Below are 20,946 nucleotides of genomic sequence, written 5' to 3'. Positions count from 1 at the left end.
TCAAATCGAATGGAGTGGAGGGTAAACGTGAGGCACGAAACGACACCGAGTTTGCCAGCAGCTACCTTCTGCTGTACAGTTGTGGTCGCAAGTCGTCTGAAGGACGTAAAACGTCTCAGTGTCCTCTATGCCGCCTTGAAAGCGTGACAACGCACCAGAGAGGGAAGAAAGAAAGAAATCACGGGATGGTGCTTGAGGAGGAGAAGGAAATGTGCCAGGAAAGTTCAATCCAAGTTTTTTTTGAGAGGTCATAAAATGGGACAAGTTAGCGCTACACTGAACAAAATCGGAGTTATTTTGTGGATTTCAAAACCGGGTTCCGTTTGAAGACTCAAATTAGTTGTCGGGTGAACTTTTGACAAACTTAAAATGCACTCTTCCCTTTAAAGGAATTGTACTTTTCGAAACTTTTCTTTTTTTGATGCATACCGGTAACTTTCGATCTGGTCCTAATCTAGGACTTTCTGTGGCTCTTCCAGTCTCTCTGCTGATGTCACAAGTCACATGACTAGACCAATACATTTCACTAGAAAGCTGAATAGCCGCAACATAAATGTGCGGCGTCGGCTACCTGTGATCTCGAACCACACGGGAATGTCCGCCGCCTCGGTGGCCACGACGCCCACCATGTGCGCCACGGGGTCGCTTTCCATCACGGAAAATGAAAAGGGCGACTCCTCGAAGACCAGCGGGGCGGCGTCGGCCGGAATCTCCGGCTTGGGGATCCACTCGATGTGAAGGCGACACGTGGACGACTTCTGAGGGCGCCCGTTGTCCACCGCTTTGATCTGACACGGTCAGGTAATGATAGCGCGTTAGCTTCTGTGTGCTCTTTTTTTATTGCAACTAATTCATATGGGCGACACACACACAATCTACATATTCATATCGATTTTTCGTCTTATGGAGAGAGTAAAGCGGGAAGGAGATTGTCAGCCAAGACAATCTTCCTTGCGCTGTCTCTCCCTCAGAGACTCTCACGGCGGGGGCGCCCGCCTCCGACTTTCAAAAACTCACCGTGAGGATGTCGTACTCCCCAGCCGACGAGAACTTCTTGGATGACACGGCTCCCGTCTTGGGTTCGATGAAGAACTTGCCGTGCTCGTCGCCCTCCTCCACGCTGTACGAGATCTCGGCGTTGGCGCCGTGGTCGCGGTCGGAGGCCAAGACGCGGTACACGGGGTCTCTCCGGGCGGCGGGCCGCTCTTTCTCGGGGATCCGCTCGCGCTCGGGAAGCTTGATCTTGTAGATCTTCTCCAGGAAGAGCGGACGGTTGTCGTTCTCGTCCAGCACACGCACGATGACGCGCACCGTGGTGGATTTGGCCGGAATGCCGTGGTCGGAGATGGTGACCTGTTGGTAGAAATAATTGGAATAAGATTTAATTTAGCAGAAGTGTGATGCTTTTAAAAGCCTTTCCGTTGGGAACACTGACAATTTTGGGAATTGTACAACTTTGGTAGAAACTTGGGCCGCTTCCTGCTTAATGTAGGTTGACATATGGACGATGGCTACGTTTTGAATTCTGTGCTGGACTGCAACATTCATGCTATGATGACTCAAAGCATTCGGATTGCCAAAGCGGTATCCATTCTGACTTTTACACAAAGAACAGATGTAGCTTTGTGTCATTATTGAGGCTTTTACTCAGGGAATGGGAAAAAAAAAAACACAACTGAACGCGCAGTCACAGTACTGCTGGCATGAGACGCCGCAAGTGCACAACAAATGTCGCCGCCATTAAGAAGCACCTTCCAGCTACACACCATTTGCTAGCGTCATTTCAATTAGCCTGCTAATGTAGTTGTTTGGGGCGTCTGCGGATTTCTGCCAAAATGCACCATTGATACAAGAGAAGGACTTAAGAAGGATTGGTTGGCTAGTTCTATTAGCTGTTAGCGTGCAACACCGTGTTCATGGAGAATGTTGGGAATGAACCTGGGCTCATGTGATAAAGACAAGTTGTTAATTTAATGTTATTGTTTTTTTTAATGAGAATTGAATGAGTTTAGTGCAGTATCAGACTCCAACCAGTAGATGGCAGTATTTTCAGTTGCGTGGTTAGCAAGCTAGCAAACAACTATAGTAGTAGTGTTGTGGGGAAAAATATTAATAGTGTAAAAAAAAAAAGTTGACGATTTAGCTGGTTAGCTTGTTACATTTCACAATGGTTTAAAATCTTACATTTCAATAGTGTAACTTACATTCGACTGTGGTTACCTTCTTTTAAGTAGACTTTATACTTACACTAGTACTTTGATTTAAGAATTAAGTACGAGTAACAGCGTTTTTATACACAAGTACTTCAACTTAGAAATTGCACCTTTTGCACTTGTGTGCCTCAGTCATACACATGAGGTGATAAGGATGTGTGTTTGCCCAGTTGCGTAGCACTCAGGTAGTGATCTAGGTTGCGCTAAAGGCATGCTGTGTAAGCCCACTGTTCACAGCAGATGTTCAGCCTCCCTCCGCCTTTCCCCCTTCTGTTGTTTCTTCTTTCCACTCTTCCTGGTCCAGGGACCTGATTCCTTAGCATGCCCCGGCATGTCCCACTTTGCTACTCCCCCCTTGCTCAACCTCTCCCATGCAGACCGACAAGCTGCCCTAACTGCTCTCTGTGTTTTACAACCAGGCACAGGAACCTACCAACCCCCCCCACGTGCCTTCGACCCCCTGTGCCAAAGTTACCCGCCTCCGACTGGGTGCGTCTGGTTTTGCAAAAACAAAAAACAAAAAAAAAAAAAACGTTTGACAGTGGCTAACACTCGCATGGTAATTCGTAATGCTAACATGAGTGTTTTGTTTACTGATAGCGGCAGTTTACTTCTACACTGGTATCATATTGTGACTAAAAACAATGTTTGAGTCGCCACCATTAGACCCTGGAACTGATTAGAATCTCCACATACAGTATAGTTTGGTTATGTCAAGGTTTTCAAAATGCACAAACAGCTGTTAGTACGAGTGTATTTATCGTCTTATGTATTCTACTCTGCCTCTTTGTACCTTTGTTTTAAAACACGTTTTTAAACATTGTCTGTGGAAATTGCGATTGAACCGCATTCTACAGCTTTAATTGAAACATGTATCACAATCCGAGGATGAGAAATAAGGCGGCTCAGGCAGCAGATGCACGAGCAGCTGAACGCCGCCGCTCCCGACTGTAATTAAAAGCCCGAGAAGAAGAAGTGGAGAGAAAAAAGGCAATTAAAACGGCTCCATTATCAACTTTGGCTTGTGTGGCGAGGAAAGATAGCGGGGCCGAGGTCAATTAAAAGCTTGGAGTCGAAAACATCGACTGCAGTTTCCTAGTGTACAAGACAGAGTGGTGGGGACAGGCAGGGGATGGGGGGGAGGACTTTACTTTTTAGTGCTAACCAGTGATAAATGTTAACACATGCTAACCTGGACAAGAGTCTGCAAAAAGGGACCCATAAAAAAAAAAACAATGTTTGCCATTTAGATTTGAAGCATCAATTTTTGATGAGTAATACCCTCATGAATTTGTTTTTTTAAACCCCCAAAGACAGTTTTACATAGCAAGAAGAAATGTACTTTTATGAGCAAAAAACCAAAAAAAATCTCCGGAACTCTAAAAGAAGGAAGTCTGCAATTTTGGTTGGAAGCGGCCATTTTGGATCTGTAGTGCCACCCAGAATCTTTTGAAAATCCGACCGACCCTTATGACAGTTTCCCTGAGCCACATTAAACTTCATAGTCTCTGCCTTACCTCAAGAATGTGCTCGTCCTGCTGCTCTCTGTCCAGCTTCCTTGACGTCGTCGTAACAAGGCCTATAGGGGTGAAAAATGATCACTAAATCATCATAAATACACTTTATTCAGAAATAATGTAGTGTCATAAAAACTACAACTGTAAAACATGCACAGGTGTAGACGTAAAAGAACTTTCCCGCCGTTAAGAACTTTTGGGCCAAGACAGCTGCCAGACGGACACGTGCGAAATGTCGCAAAGCCCCGCCAAGACCAGCCCAAATAGCTCAGCTGGATAGTGCTTAATTCCTGCGCAAGCTGAACAAACAAAACACGGAACGTATCTAAAAACGGGGAAGAGACACAACTAAATCAGAAAGCCTTTGTTAGTTTTAGTCGTTTTTTTTGTTCTTGGCGATAGAGATGATCGATTCCAAAAAGATTCATTTGTGACAGCCCTCGTTTAATCCTTACGGTATTCTGGCCAAACCAGGAGTTAGCTTGTTAGCTAATTTGGAGGGTTAACCCTAACCCTAACCCTCCTTGAATCTGAAAATCGTCTGCTAGCTAACATAAATATAAAAACAATTCACATGGCTTCCCAATCAGGACCCTTCATTTCCAGCTCGCCTCAGTGTGTGTCCAAAAAGACACTTGCTGATTGCAGAAAGTGCCTTTCCGCCTCATCGATTGGCTGGATGGGGCATCTTTTTGCCAAACGCTAAATAAATCCAGCTCGTCAAACAAGCAGACAAAGGGGGAAGAAAATCTGGCTAAGCGGCAACGTTCTCAGCGGCATCTCGTGCTCGTCCTGCCAGCGTTAATTGCACCCGAGCGCCGAGTTGATGAGCCAGCTCGGACCGCACCAAGAGCGGCCCCGTCGCCGCAACGCGACCCGATTAGCATCGAGCAAAGGATTTCCGAAACCCCAAAAGCCAGCGAGGAGCGCGAAGCCCACAACTTACGGTTTTGCCCAGAAATAGTCGCATGCTCAGCACTGCAATTAGGAAAAGACAAGCCGGCCACTCGAGCAACTTTTCCATTTTCGGCCTTTCCTTTTTGGCTCTTTTTAATCTTAAACATAAGACTACTGATTTTCATTCAAAGGGGGGGAAAAAAAAAGACCAAACAAATGTGCTTTCTTTTCTTATAACCTTCACTCGAACAACAGGAAGAATAAATCTTTCACCCTGAATGGCACAAATGAGTCTTTGTTTTCAATCTTATCCAATACAGGGTGAAAATTCTTGTTAAAGATAAAATTCATTTCTAAAATTTGGAACACTGAAGAGCAAAAAGCATATTTGGTCTCAAAAGTTATGCAAAAAGAAAAAAAGAAAAGGCTGAAGGAAATGTTAGTCAATCTTCTGAAAATAGTCCTAAATGCGGAAAAATGTGTTGCATATTTGCTGCCAAACAAAAAAAAAACCTAATTGTGTCACTTGACACATGTAGCCTAGCAGTGGCCAAAGTATGATTCAGAGAAACAGGTTTTTTTGGTTGCCTTTGCGTCCTACATCTTGTCCTGGTTTTGTTGCACGTTGACAGCAAAGCGTAAAGCGGCGGATTCAGGGCCAAGGCAAACATCTCAGAGAATACTTTCATCTCTTTCAACAGCTCCAAAGTTTGCTTCCTATATAGCTTTATTGGACCTAAAATGAATGCTTGCTAAACAGAACCCATCCTTTCATGCAAAGGATCCGCGGACGATCCCGAAAAGTGGAAAATGATCGGGTTGACGAGCCAAATGAAGTCCGCGCTTCCAACACGCAGGCCTTCCTTTTGTCCCAACGCGCACAAAGCTGTCGCAAGGCGTGGGCCGAGGAGAGCTGACGGTAATTATAGCCGCGGTAGTCGGGCGAAGGGGGGGGGGGGGGGGGGGGGGGGAGTTCTATCCTTCCGTGGAAAATGTATAAAAAAAAAAAAAAGACAAAATGGAGGCCAGTGGGGTAGTTGGAAAAGTAGAATCGCTATTTGCCTTTTTTTTTTTTTATCACTCACCTATGATCTTACAAGATTTATTTCCCTAATCTAGGAAAAAGAAAGCACTCTTAAGAGAATAAAGTCCCATTTAAAAAATTTCATATTCAGTAAGTAGCTTGTATTGCTATGGGACACAAAAGGTCATTAAACAGTATTTTCCTCCAGAAATAGGCATGACACGTAAGCAAAAAGAAAAAAAAAAAGTTGTGTAAAAGTATTCAGGTAATGTTCAACTATTCTTCTCACTGGCAGTGTGACAATAGTTTGACCTGAGGACAATAGCCAGGAAACGCAGGAAGTTGTTGGAGTTATCCTTTCCCTATCTCACTTCCCGTGATAATGAATGTGTCTCTGGTGAAAAGGTAACAATGAGAAGCATCCCAATTTTTTTTTCACCTTCGCTTGAATCCAAACCAGAACGACCCCCGACTACAGATAGCGACAAATGCCAGGTAGAAAACGACAAACACGCAAACATTTAAACACAAACTACAACAAATACAAATATCAACCAATGACAACAAAAACAAGGTAGACAAAAAAACAGTTAAAAATTGCACAGTTGAGTTGTATTTAACAAAGTTTGCGTTGGTTATTTAAAGCGTTACCTACTGCAACATAAATGCTAGTTTCATTAGCACTGACTGTTAGCATTAAGCTAGCAGACTCGTAAGGGCAAATATTGTGGTTTGGTTATGTGATTTTCTTTGTTCTAAGCTCGGCTTTATAGTAAACTAGTGGTAATAAACACTAAGTAGGGATATCATTTCAAAAATTACAGTTAAGGAAAAGACATCGTAAATCTTGCGCGGGGAACCCCAGCCCGAATTGAGCTAGCATGGGTGCCGCGTGATAAGATTGTCATCCGTCCTTGGCAACAATCTCTTTCCCGTGTTTGGCTTGGTTACTATCGCAAAACAAACATGCCATTTACCGGCATGCCGTTCAAAGTCCAACGACACATCAAAAAACGGGCGCCCGCCATTGACGACCTTTAATAAGCTCGCCGACAAATCCTCCGCGAAGGGACAATAAAAGCTGACATGCAGTGGGATGCCTCGACTGAAGTGTACATGAGTCAAGTATGCGTGCGTGGGATTCAAATGAATGCTTGTCCACCCATCGTGACACAAATTGGAGCAGCCTTGCCTATTTTACATTTTAAGCGAGTTGGCACACCCCGAACTCTGGCAAGCCGCAAATTCCATCTTGTGATGTTGATTTTGAAATCCATGCACCTTCCTTGACGCACCCGTATCAAAAACGACACTATTGAAACTCTGAGCGGAGAACCAAAAGCCATCACTTCCATTCCAGATTTTTCCGCCTCTTTTCAAGTAGTTTCTGACTCGAGCCGTTCCGTACTTTGCCCGCGGGTGTTGATTTTTGACAAAAAGAGCCGCTCGAGGATTTCAGGTGTCAAAGTTTTGTGTCGGAGAAGGTCGTAGTTCCTATTCCAGTAAGTGCCGGGCAACCACGACCACCAAGTGAAGCTGCAGTAGATAAAGGAGGACGACTAAGCTTGTTAGCTTAGCTTGAAACACACACACACACGCACGCAAAACATAGGCTTTCATTTATTTTCCCAACCTTTGGTTCACAGGCTGTGCATGAACGCCAAGACGGGGGCCCCGCGCGCCCGGCCGACGCAGATTTAGAACGTGTCATTATGGAAAAATAAAGCCTCGCACGCTGTAAATTTCGACATTTTCACCAACCGGCAATATGCGGTTGTCGTGTCCCATTGACGCGTCCAGCTTATGCAGTCGTTTTCAAATAGAAATCATTCAAATTTGATGTTGAATAACTTTTTACACCTTTAGACGTTGATGACACTTTGCCACTGGAAGAAATTAATTCAACGGACTTGAAATCCTATGGGAGCGCAAGCGGCGTTTTTTTTCCCCCTTCTCTATTCGCCATCCTGGCACATTTAATCAGCGAGCAAAGAAGGGGAGGGGAAATGAAAGTTAGCGTGCTCTTGCATTAATTACTTTCTCCGTCTACTTGGGAATACCCATGCATGACTTATGCCAGGACGGTTTAGGGGAGAGGGAGGGGCGCTACTAACGCTCGCCGTCCTTATTTGGTCAGAAAGATCACATTGGCGGTAGTAACCAAAATAACTCTGAAGCCTCCGACTACCTTTGGGAGGGGGGGAAAAAGGACCACACATACATACGCACATAACTGCCAAAGTGTGGAAGGCATGGGCCAGTTCATAAGAACCCGATGAAATATTAATGGTCACGCCATTTGCGAGTTGCCGCTTGAGAAAAAGTACTTTTAAAACAGGAGAGAGGACCCCTCAGGCACAGACCATAAAAAAAAAAAGAAATTTCTTCTTCATTTTCATAAATTAGCAGTTGTGAGCTATTCACACAGGCACGTTAAATTGAGGCGCACCGATTCATCGATTATCAAATTTAAAAAGGGGTGTGGCCAAATGTGTTGGTGTGGAGGCGCCAGTGCTAGCCTAGAGTTAGCATAAATCTCTGGAAAAGGCTAGCAGGCAATTAGCAATTCATGTAGCCCAAAAAGCAGTCTTACCTGTTCTGGAATTGATGGCAAAGAAGCCTTGCGGATTCCCGCTGGTGATCTTGTAGCTGAGCTTATCGCTAGACTTAGCATCCGGGTCCACGGCGTCTATCTGGATGATGGACACGTCCTTGGGTGAGTTCTCCATCACGGACGGGTAGTAGACGGGTTCTGACGCTTGCGGCGCGTTGTCGTTGACGTCCTGGACTTGGATGTAGACCTCCACGAAGGCGGAAAGCGGAACCACGCCTCGATCCATGGCGTAGACCGTCAGCCAGTAGTGGGGAGTGGTCTCGTGGTCCAGGAGCTCTTGCGTCCGGATGATGCCTAAAGAAATGAGACCATAGCCTGAGTTTAGCCAGGGATTTTCTTTGGGGCGAAATTTTTAGTGTTGGGTGAATTAATTAAATTTTGCAAACGAAAACGATCGCAGGAGTTATGTTTAGATGTCAACATGCTATCGTATCAACAAGAAGCCCGTCGGGCGTGGTTTACATTCGCCAGCAGGGAAGGTTGTTTTACTGCCATGCGGGGGCGACCGTCTTCAGCTGAGCAAACAAAAGAGCTTTCAAACTACCAGGTGAAAGGCACCCAGTCACAATGGCGTCAAGAGGAAGATGGGCACGTCGGGTTAGTCAAAGAAAAATGAAGTCGTGAGGATGGACTGAAATAATTTAAAAACATAAAAAATAATTAGAAAATTTCCAATGTCATAAAATCACCCAATTAGAAAATTTCACAAACTTAATAGATTAATTCTGCCATTTTGCTTTTTGTTTTGCAAAACATTTGTATCCTGACGTGATTTCAATATGTGAACTAAAATAAACGGTTTGGAAAATGAATTCCTGGTTAAAAAAAAAATAGACACACCAAAAGCTAAATAAACCATTGAAGTACGCAGGACTTAAAAGGACTCAAAGAAAAATGTACAGTATACATTTTAGGCGACCTAAATAGTTTACAAAGGGTGTCGCTTTGTTGACACTGCCTTTTGTAGAATGACAGCAGCCGGGATTTGTAAGCGAGACCAGACAAATAGTGGCTTCAGGTCATGAAAAGCTGCTGGGGGGTGGGTGGGTGGAGACTCGAGGCAAGAGGGGGGCGGGATTTACGAGAAGAATGCTGCAATACAGAAAAATACTAAAACGATAGCAAAGTTACAATATTTTGGAAATCTTACAAAAATAACGTCGCCTAGAGAAGTTGTAATGTGCAGATAATCTTAGAATAATCAAGCGAGAAATGTTTTTGAGAACATATTTGCGGGAACTTTTGTTCCTAATGTTCATGAAAAGCAAAAAATAACAATTACATTTTGATTTACGGCCCGGAACAAACGTTATGAAAACCAACAGATCGTAAAGATGATCCACGTGCGTCGCTAGTGCTGCCACCTGATCCACCCCACCCTGACTGAATAGTTTACAAACAAAGCACATATATCTGCTTGCCGCACCCATTCCGCACCGTTATCCTAGCTGCTTTGAAGGAAGAAAGAAAAAGTGCCCTTAGGCCACGAGAAAAGAAAAAACAGACAAAACCAGATTTGCTTTCCACTTCTTTTTTTGCGCTAGCTTTCCCCGAGGCTTTGTTATTCAAAGCTACCTGAGCTGAGCAAGACGTGCAGTGTCATGACCCGCGGCCATTTTTTTTTTTTTGGTGAATGTGTACACTGCACTCACATACACAAAGGCCTTATTGAAACAAGCCACACGGTTAAGGTAGAAGCGAGTCAGGATGAAACAGAAGTACTCGCTTGTTTGCAGCAAGGCATGGGGACCCGGCTTTGAACTGCGCTAACTGCCGCTAGCCCCCCTAGCGACCCGCATTCCGCGAGCCTCCCGCTCACATGCTTCCATAAACGAACTTCGTCTCTGTGCCGCAGACCTGCTGAAACGCTTCGCATTCCGCAAGCGCACTGAGAAAGAAAAAAAAATAGAAAAAGGCTTGAACTGAATCTTTGTGTTACCGGGCAACTTCTTTTTTTTTTTTTTTAACAGTTCCCCAGACTTGCCAAGAAAGTTCCCAGACGTTTTGCCATGTGTTAGAAAAATATCAGTTCATCAAAAGGTAAACGCTTAGCATCTTGCTATATGTTAGCAAACCAACCATTAGCATTAGCAATTCTCACTTGGAATAACTTTTTTTCTATATATATAGTATATTTTTTTAGAATTGATTATTCCTACTGATTAAACAAAACCAAAAAAACTGGGAGCTACTTCTTGGATACCGATTAAAGCAAAGGGAACATCTGAGGTCGCTTGAGGCTCAACTACACGTCACGTTCTTCTTACCGACTTAACGTTGTGATTGCGTAGAATGCAAACTCGCGATCGGCATTACAAAAAAAAGTCCATTTGTGTATGCACAGTCGGTTCAGTCTTGATTGATTTTAGTCCCGCTGCTTTTCTTTATTCATTGCTTTTCTCGAAGGGGGGAAAAACGCTGAAAAGTTTCATAGCCTCAAAATGAAAGTGAATACTAAATTTCATTTTACAACGACAACAAACAAGCGGCATTAATAATACAACAAACGATTATTTGCCTCAGTCTGAACTGGCTGGGTGGTGGAAAAAAAACAAACAAAAAAACAGATTCTCTTCTTATTTAACGGTTACCTACCCCGTGATCGTCGGCTGAACAAGTTTATCTCTCCTCAAATTTATAAAACGGCTCGTTTGTCAGATAATGTGAGTTCAGAAGGCCTTGGTGGAGGCCCTGAATTGAAGTTTGCGCAAGACTCAGAGCAACAGGTAAACGAACAAAGTCTTCATCGGGCGTAGCGGGGAATTTCTTTAGCGGGTCTTTAATGGGGTCGGCGGCTGAGAAGTGCCGCCGCATCCTTTCAACGACCAAAGTGCGCTTTTGGTTGAGCGGCCGGCAATCAACTTTGTCCCGTCGCGTGCATTCCTGCCGCCGTCTCCATAGTGACGGCGCTCAAGCGGGAAGACTGTTTGGATTGGATTCAGGTGGCACTTTGCGCTCCCTGTCGATTTTATCTGAGCGCTAACCCAAAGAGGAAGGCCGCTTAATACTACATCTATCCATTACGGCTCCGATGAAAAAGTTTGACATTTTGCAGCAAGAAGAGTGGGAAAAAGCCAAAGACTTCTTTTTTTTTTTTTTTAAACTGTAATGGAAAATACAATAACACAGTTTCACAAAGGAATGCAGCAAAAGGGCAATGCATATATTATCAGAAGAAAGGGCAACGCATACATTATACAATCTAGTTTGAAGCGGAGCACACCTTTTTAGACTCTGAAGAAAAAAACAATTTGACAACTGCCAAGTCAAACTCAAATCGACATTTTTTTTCCCCTATGTCGGTTTTCTAATTTTGCTCCGTTTTAAAAACATTCCGTCCACCGCAAGATGCAGCTGCGGCTCTGCATATAGCTCGACTTGCTGCTACGCCTTTAGCTCGCCAAAGCAACCGCACCCTCCATTTAGGCGAACCTCTGCGAGGCATTACCACCTCGGCCGCATTCCGCTCGTCTCGGATATGATCAACGTACAACATGGCGGGGCACAAGTCAATCAATCCATATCTGATAATCGCTTTGGGGTCGAAGCCAGGCGAAGACAAGCTTTCCATGAAAGCGGAAGAAGCATCCGGTTATCTGGTCGCTCGTAAAACAACATTATATTGGATTACGACGGGGGGTCAAACACACCACAGCTGACACCCTCAGCCCCCCCCCCCGTCATAAGACGCTAAATATACCTGAGAGCCAACGTTTCCCAAAGGGAAAGGCCTGTGGAAAAAGTCTCACGTGTATCCAATTCTGAATCCAAACGGAAAGAAATCCAGAAACATGGCGAGGCTACTTTTGTACGTCTCTCTATTTACCCAAAAAAGACTTTACCAAGTACTCTGTGTGAGTTTTGATTTTTTCTTGGCCCACTCTACAATCGGCGATGAATGGGTTACTCATCCCGCTATCTGTATCAGTCCACCGCAGATCATAAAAACTCCCCGGGTGGTCCGAGACTCTTTACACAGTTACGGCATTCATGTAAATCTACCCGGAAACCCGCCAATATCTTTGGCCATGTTGGAATTTTCTTTGGCCAACGCATGGTCCCACTACAATTCCTTTAGCAGTTTTCTACATGACGATCCCGCACTCCCTTTTTTTTTTTTTACAGTACTGTATTTATGTCGCCTTACCCAGACCTGTCAGTTTTATAGGTCCTACATGATCCTCCTAACGATGTCTGTCCATTTCCTAAGATCATAAAATCTTTGCAGAGTCCTGTATCTTCATCCAGACCCTCACCAAATTTATGAGCCCCGAAGGCATTTTTTTTCTTCTTGACCCACTCAACCCCCCCCCTCACTTTTGAACATCTCACTTGAGCCTACAGTTTACAATTTCCAATGATCATTAAAAAAAAAAACATTTGCGCAGTACTGTATGAAATCTGGTCTCGCCACACAGGAAGCTAGCAAGCAAGTTCCAAAACAACCACATCAGGTGCTTGTGAGTTTTTTTTTTTTTTTACGGGGGTCTGGGGGAAGGCGTGGGTGCTGCAGGAACTCCTGGAATTCCAGACTGCTTAGTTTTGGAGCTAATTTGACTCAGCTGTTAAAATGATTACCACGATGCAAGAATCCCAACCGGCAATAGTCGAAAAGATTAGCGTGAACAACAAAGAAGGGAAGAAAAGGAGGTCAAGGCGGGGAGAAAGATACTCGCTTCATTCCACGGCGACTGCTAAGAATGTCCGCTTAGGTCTGGCAAGCAGCTGCTACCCCTGCCCCCAATGCTTCGGGAAAAAAAAAAAAAGAAAGGGAAGAGAGAGAGAAAGAGCGAGAAGGAGCAGGAATACTCCCTTCATCTCATTGTTCACACCAACCTTTGATTTTTATTGCAAAATGACTTACCAGTTTCTTCATCAATGGTGAATATCCCGAGGCCAGAGCCGTCCCGGATGGAGTAGCGGATCTCCCCGTCTCGGCCTTTGTCGTCGTCCTCGGCCACGAGCGTCATGACGGAAGTCCCGACGGCGGCGTCCTCCTTGATAAATCCCTTCTCCACAAAGGAGCGGAACAAAGGCCGGTAGAGATTCTCGTTGACATCCACCACGTCCACCTCCACGAAGCAAGTGGATGACAACGAGATGGGCTTGCCTTTGTCTTTGGCCTTGGCCGTCAGGTTGTACACCTGCTTGCTCTCGTAGTCCAAGCTCTGCACGATCCGCACGGCCCCGCTCAGTTTGTCCACTTCAAAGTGGCCATCGCCGTTGTCCATCAGGCCGTAGCGGATCTGACTGGATGGCCCCACGTCGGGGTCGTGGGCCTCCAGCCACATGACCACTGTTCCGACGGGGAGGTCCTCCCGCACCTTGACGCGGTAATTCGGGGGCAGGAATTTGGGCGGGTTGTCATTGACGTCCTCCAGAGTGATCCTGAGCGGGACGGCGGACACGCGCTGGGGCTCGTTCTCGGCCAGGTCGCGGGCCGTGACCTTCAAGTCGTACACGGGACGCAGCTCGCGGTCCAGAGGCTTGGTGACCGTCACCACGCCGGACTCGGCGTTGATGGCGAAGTGATCGGTGCCGCCCAAAATGGAGTACCTGACCGCGCCGTTCTCCCCTTGATCCTTATCCGTGGAGTCCACCTGGATGATTTCCGTGCCCACCGGAGTGCTCTCGCTTATCTCCACCGAGTACGAGTCCTTTAAAAACTGCGGGCTGTTGTCGTTGGCGTCCAAGATCTTAATGTCGAGGAGGCGCGAAGAGGACTTTTGCGGAACGCCAAGGTCGTAGACCGTGACGTTGAGCGTGTAGTGATCTTTTGTTTCCCTGTCGAGAGGCGAATAGACCAAAAGCCAGCCTGTCTCCATTTCGGCCACAAAGTGACTCTCGGTGTCGCCTCCCGAGATGACGTAGACGAGCTTCCCGTTGAAGCCGCTGTCGCCGTCGATGGCGCCTAAATGAGCGACGCGACCCCCGACGGGGAGGTCCTCCCTGACCTCCACTGAGCCGGGGAAGGACTCGGCGAAGCGCGGCGCGTGCCTGTTGATGGAGTGGATGTCAGCAAAGTGGTCGTCGGGCTCGGCCTGAGTGTGCACCTTGCTTCCCTGGAGCAGCTTCTCGGCCAACATGGTGGCCACGCCCGTTTCCACGCACTTGACCTGCACGGGCATGCGGGCGGTGATGACTGTCACGTTCATGTACATGGGTCGGGTTTCCTGTTCGCCGTCGCTGGCCACGATCTGCAAACTGTGAAAGGACCTTTTGGCCGCCTCGCCTTCGCTCAGCGTGTTCTTGAGGGAAAGCACGCCCGAGTTTGCGTTAAGCTCAAAGAGATCCAGCTCGTCGCCCGATTTGATGTAGTAGCGCACCAGCTGCAGCTCGTCGGCGTCGATGGCCGACACGGTGGTTATCTGCTCGCCCACGCCGTGGTCTCTCGGCACGGTCACATCGCAGTCCACGTTCTCGAACAGCGGCTTGTTGTCGTTGAGGTTGTTCAAGGTCACGGTGACGAGCGCTTCTGCCTCCCGCCGAAAGGGGGAGCCCCAGTCCGAGGCTCGGACTTTAAGACTGTAAATCCGGGGCATGAGCTCGTAATCGAGCAGCTCCGAGGTGCCGATCACGCCGGAGAAGTAGTCGATGACAAACGGCTGCGGCTGGACGTTGGTGATGCTGTACGTCACGTAGCCGTTCTCGCCTCGGTCCAGGTCCACGGCCTGGACCGTCACCACGCTGGTGCCGACGGGGGCGTTTTCGTCAACACCGGCCCTGTACGACGTCTGTCGGAACTCGGGCGCGTTGTTATTCACGTCCGTTACATCCACGATGACTTTGGTGGCCGCTCTCCCGCCGCCGGCCGTCACATCCAGCTCGAAACGAGCGGCCGCGTTGGCGCCGATGGGCGCCGCCGTGCTGATCAAGCCCGTGTCGGGGTTGATGGTGAACAGCTCCGATTTGCGGCTAAAAGCATATTTGGGCTGGGGCTGCTTCGGGAGAGCGGTCACCATGACGACAGGCGTGTGAAGTGGGGCAAATTCGCTCAAGTTGACCCTGTAAAGAGCCTTTTCAAAAACAGGCGGTCCCGTTTTGAACCGAGGCGAGGCGACGTGGACCAATTTGGCGGATGAAAACTGAGGCGGGCTGCCCTTGTCCTTTGCCTGCAGAGTGAGATTATATCCAAACGGCTGGCTCTCCCAGTCCACGTCCTTCACTGCTTTGATTTTATACTCCTTGCTCCCCGGGCCGGTTCTCACGGCTCGGAACTGCTGGAGCGGGTCGCCGGCAACGATGCTGAGGGACGCGATCTCCCCGTTGGCTCCCTGGTCGGCGTCCTCCACCGTCACGATGGCGTAGGTGGGGTCGGGGGAGGCGTCGGAGGGCGCCAGGGCCACGGCGGTGACGGCGGGCGCGTTCTCGTTGGCTTGCTCCACTCGCACCGTCAGCTTGGCCGTGCTGCTGAAGCCGCTACTGCCGTATAGCTTCATGCCGCGGTCCACCGCCAGGATCTCCAACTCGTAAAGCTTGGTCTCGGAGTAGTCCAGCCGGCCGGTGAGCGTCACAACGCCGCTGGTGGGGTGCACGGCGAACGTGTCCGTCCACTCGCGGAAACTGTAATAGTACTCCCCGTTGGTCCCGATGTCGGCGTCCGTCGCCGTCACCTTGGCCACGCTGCTGCGAACGGCCGTGTTTTCGGCTAAGGAGATGCTGTACGAGGTGGGCGAGAAGAGAGGTCTCAGATCGTTGGTGTCGAGCACCCGCACGGCGACCTGCGCGCGGCACTCCGCGTCGGTGCTCCTCTCGGTCGCTTTCACCGTCAGCACGTAGTGGTCTCGAACCTCCCGGTTGAGAATGGCCGTGCTACCCCCTTTGGTTCTGATGCGCAAAAAGCTAAAATCTCCCAACAGGTAGTCCTCGGCCTTGAACAAGTTCTCGTTGTCCCCGGAGATGATTTTGTAGCGGATCTCCCAGGCGGGCTCGCTGACGTAGATGCCCATCTTGATTTGGCTCTCGAGGTAGGTCTTGGCGGCGGAGTTCTCGTAGATGGTGGCGTTGTAAACGGGCTGCGTGAAGCGCAGGGAGGCGGCCCCCGCCGTCCAGACCAGCTGCAGGAGCAGCGAGGCCGACCAAAGCGCCCACCGGCCCATCATCGTACCTTTTCGCGCCGCTGCCGTACCACCTGCGCAAAGGGGAACGAGATTCGAGAGTGAATATAGACATTTTAACATCGGTCCAATGAAAAGCTAACATCTATCATAACAAGACGCACAAAAAATTCTCAATCGCCGACACCTGAGAGTCGGCCATTTTGGTTTGAAACGGGCATTTTCTGGCTCCTGTATTAATGAACTCCTACAAGGGAATTCACCCCCAAAAAAAGCCCCGAGCAGTCATCCTGATCCTCGCTAGTGATTCACAATCTGTGCGCTGTGCCGTGGGAAAGTATCCAATTTCACAGGGAGAACAATTAAATGCTCCTCCACAAGATAGCACAGAGTCCAGTTAACCCGTGGAATCACCTTGCCATTCAAACAACTGCCTAATAGCTTTGCGGCCAAACAAACAGGCCCAGATCAATTTTTAATACCATTTCAATATACATTGTAACATTTTTGTTTGGTGGTGGGCTTAAGATCGATACGGGTGTGTGACTTATTTCAAAAAGGTTGGGAAACAGTCTTGACAAACGTAAAATGGAAACTAGGCCAGCTAACATGGGATCAAATTTTGATGATTACTTTGAAGGTCTTTTGTGAAGAAAACGGTGCTGGCGCGAGGATCCATTTCATTGCTACTCGTATCTTTATCCGAGTTAGGATTTTTTTTCTTCTTTAGTTTATATACACTGAGGACAAACCAAACAAGACGGGACACGGACACTTGACTAAGAACAAATAAAGAACCTCATTTTAGTAGTATTTTGCTTGAGTGACAATTTTTTTTTCTTCTAAATATGGAAATAGCACATTGGTGATTATTTCAGAAGCAAAATAAGTCCCACTGCTTTATGCAAAAATGCTACAATAACATGCACAATACATGAAATTTTTCACAGCATTTTTCCACAACTCCCCAATGGTGTGTGGAAAATCTCATTTCCTCAGTAATGTGCACTTTATAAACGGTGTGACGTGCTGTGATAAGCTATCACACCACATACGTTCCTTGCTTGGGGGGGGGCAGTCTAGTGACTCGTTGACTCATTTCTGCGCGCACGCCGCAAATTGCCCATAAACCACCGTTGCGTACACATCCCATTATGCAAATGTATTCCATTTCGCAGACTTATTCCTCTCCATCAATTATGCCACGATGGATAAAGAAATTCCGCTATCTCGCGGCTCCTGTGCAGTCATCAAAGTAGTTCCCGGCACATAAAATGCCAACACAATTACCATTATAACGGAATTAAGAAATCGGGGGGGGGGGGGGGGGGGGGGGTACAATTTTGCGAGTTTCTTTTTCGTGTTCACCTTAAATATGAACGCGCATAGCCTGCAGGTACAAAGAACCATCTGCTGCTCGTGGGCGTCCATTGTGAGGGAATACCGGGGGAGAAAAAAGCCCAACTTTAAATATCTTACTTTAAACAAAAGGAAAATAAGGTTTACGCGTAAGGACAAGAACGGCGCAGATAAATACTTGGCCTTATTTTAAAATACGAGGTTTGAGTTTGTGTCAAAAGTGAAGCGCTAAATGAAAAGTAGTTTGAATTCCCATCCCCCAACTCGAAACATCAACCTCATGCAACTAGTCGAGAGAGGAATTTGTTGGAAAGATGGAAAAAGCGAGCTTTTATTCAAACAACGAACGCGAAAATCACACTCACTACTTTGTAAAAAAAAATGAATTGAGTTTTAGTCCAAATGAAGTCTCAACCCAACAGCGACGTGATTTGGTTCTCAAAAACCATAAAAGGCGAACTAACGCGTAACTTTTCCACACTTTATTCCGCACGGAACAGGGACTATTTCAGGACAAAAACGCGCCACGTACCTTTTTTTCCTCTCCCAAAGAAATAAAGATTAATCCCGAAGCTTGGGAGGTTTGCTGGGTACTTTAGGTAGTCCAAATGTCGGCATGGTGATACGTGGAGCTCCCACTAGCTCGCCGAAGATCCATCTGGTGGCAGCTCCGAGCGGTCTCTCGCTCACCACCCTCCTCTTCCTCACCACTTTCCCTCACTTGCCGCCTCCGCCGTGCACCACTCGAGCGTGTCTCGCGCGGTGTTTTGTATCACTCCGCCGTGGACTGGAACTACTTTCGTTTGGGCAACAAGTAATGAAATCAAATATATGATTCTTGGAGAAGTATTCTTAAATGATCATACTTGAATTTGACAATAGTTAATTTATTTGATTTGTTAATGGCACAATGAATACACTGTGCTGAGTCTCTATCTTCAACAAATACAATTAGTCGTACTGTCATATCACACTCCAGCAAAAGTTTAATCATCATTTGGCATTTTGTTAAAGACTTTTTGTTTCTCGATGTTGATGGAATGGCAGGCATGCCAGAAACCCAAGTAACTGTGTTCAAACAAGAAAAAATAATATGTTCCCTCAAAAAGTGTCTTGGCACTTCCCTCAAACTTTTCCTGTTTCTGGCACAATGCTGCTAAATTTATCCATGTCAGAATGAGCTGCAATGTTAGGAAGCAATTAAGGAAAAATCTTACACGCAAACGTTTTGGGCATTATGCAACTCAGGAGAGATTTACATGGATGTCTAATTTCCAACTCAAGCTCTCCAGACACCCAACAACAGTATTTGTATACAAGCCATTAAAAAGTAATTTCTCCACAAAATGTCCCTTTTAATTTTGCAACATGTCCCAAAAAGCGCTCCCGTTGCTGGCACCACGAATACACCCAGTTCCATCTGCCAATGTCGCCATTGAACCACACAATTAGCCCCGCTGCTACCTGAACATTCTGGCAAATTTCCGCACTTGAAAGCTTAGCCAGAGAAGCACTCCAGAGAATCAAGTTTACTTTTCATGATAAATCCGCTTTGAGTTTCTTGACACCTCCCTCAAAGCACTCCTGCTTCTGGCATATTGAATATCCCACCTTTCATCCACCAATGTCTTCATTCAACACACACGTACAACTTAAGTTTGACGCCACGCTGAGAAGTGGCCGGCGAAAAATGCCCAGGCCGCCCGGAGCCGTTCGGTGGTCTGGCGTGAGAATGCGGGCCTCGTGTCCGTTCGGCAGGAGCTCATTAAAATCACATTTGCCCACGGGCTGAGGCAACCGACAAGACCTGTGGGCTTTGAGTGCGCTCGTATGTGGGAGAATTATTGAGCTTGAGAGGGGAGAAGGAGGAAGAGGAAGCGAGGGGGAGGGCGGCGGCATTCAATGTTTCATCTTCTTCCATCTCTACCTCAGTTTAGTTGGAGACGGCGTTGAGCTTTGTGACCCGCCCCCACCTTCCCTTCTGATCCGCCTGTAAAGCTTTAATTGAATTCAGGTCAGGTGACGCCCGCGGCTGCTTCCTCCGCTTTGATCCCTGCGAGTGTTTGCGCTCTTCGATGCTGGGGGGGGGGAGTCACGTCCCGCTGCCTTATGGACCTCGCGGATGGAGGGACGGACTTGCGGGCTTTTTTTTTTTTTTGCACTGGCGGACTAAAGCGACCTCTGTCAACCAAAGCACAGGAAGTGCTTTATTAACTTGTGACAGAGAGCAGACGCACTTGCGTCCTGGGTGGCTTTTTTTGCTTCGGACTTGTCTTTGGAGGAAATAGTACTACTGCGGTACATAAAATGGAAAAAAAAAAATGCTGAATCTGTATTTCGAGAAATGCAAACCCACCAAATCAGGAGTGCCAAACTAATTTCTGTCACGGGCCGCATCATAGTCATAGTTTCCTTCGGAGGGCCAAAACTGTTCAAATACTTTTAAAAATGAATGGAAATAAAAATTGCTCGCAATAACTATTTTTTAAAAGTGAACTGACTTTTTAATTTAGCATTGGCACATGAAGTCGATGCACAATTTGTTTTCACGAGCCACATAAAATGATGTGGCGGGCCGTATCTGGCCCCCGGGCCTTGAGTTTGACACTTATGCGCCAAATAAACGGGGACCTATTAAGGAAGATTACCAACTTCGACTTGGTTTCTTTGTTCAACTTTTGTTGACCATTTAATGGCCCGTCGTGTCTCGCGCCGCCATTTTTTCTTAGCGCGTGTTGGTAACCAATGGAACAGCGATCCGATCCAGATCCATCATTCGATGTCGTCACGGCAGACATCAATCAAAGCCGTTGCGTCTAACGGCAAAATGGGACTTCATTGAGACATCCCGGTGGCTGGCTACATCTGGCGCGTTGAGTGAGTTATGTCCTGCTTTTCACGGTGACTAATGTCTTTAGCTGTGAGGCCCCCCCTCCCTCCCCGGTAACTCAAAACCGGAGATCAAGAAATGACAGAAGACTTGTCGTACGCCCGCGGCGAGGTCGAGGTAGCTCTCCTGGTTGCGCCGGCCCGCTCTACAGCCGGCCTTTAACGGTAAAATAAAGAGAGGTTGGATTAGAATAATATATGTGGACGAGCCCTGCGGTGATGCCCCCCCCTCCCTCACTGGAAGCTCCCCCCAATCAGCAAGAGAAATGATAAATAGAGACACGGCGCTGTAGCGTAACCTGCTTGGAGACTTCCCACGATTGCCTCGTCATAGCCGCCTGCCGCATTGCAAGTGGGAAAATTTTTTTGTCCTAAA

General features: G+C 47.1%; 1 protein-coding gene across 6 annotated transcripts in view; it reads right to left on the bottom strand.

Moving 5' to 3' along the window:
• fat1a (FAT atypical cadherin 1a) overlaps window positions 1-18,373 on the bottom strand; it is a 40,142-nt gene extending 21,769 nt beyond the window's left edge. For 3 of the 6 annotated variants that reach the window (XM_037261499.1, XM_037261509.1, XM_037261528.1), the window contains exons 1-7: window positions 18,214-18,372; window positions 13,130-16,396; window positions 8,245-8,559; window positions 3,731-3,792; window positions 1,018-1,353; window positions 572-788; window positions 66-134 (exon numbers count right to left, since the gene is read on the bottom strand). In XM_037261499.1, the coding sequence (XP_037117394.1) occupies window positions 66-134; window positions 572-788; window positions 1,018-1,353; window positions 3,731-3,792; window positions 8,245-8,559; window positions 13,130-16,367 (4,237 nt within the window). In that variant the 5' untranslated portion in view covers window positions 16,368-16,396; window positions 18,214-18,372. Of the gene's footprint in view, window positions 1-65; window positions 135-571; window positions 789-1,017; window positions 1,354-3,730; window positions 3,793-8,244; window positions 8,560-13,129; window positions 16,397-18,213 lie in introns of all 6 variants that reach the window. The other 3 variants (XM_037261519.1, XM_037261536.1, XM_037261545.1) reach the window with 2 other exon arrangements.
• Window positions 18,374-20,946: the final 2,573 nt, after the last annotated feature.

Source organism: Syngnathus acus, chromosome 1 (genome assembly GCF_901709675.1).
Source record: "Syngnathus acus chromosome 1, fSynAcu1.2, whole genome shotgun sequence".
In the NCBI taxonomy this organism is placed as follows: Eukaryota; Metazoa; Chordata; class Actinopteri; order Syngnathiformes; family Syngnathidae; genus Syngnathus; species Syngnathus acus.
This window is presented reverse-complemented; position numbering and strand designations above follow the sequence as displayed.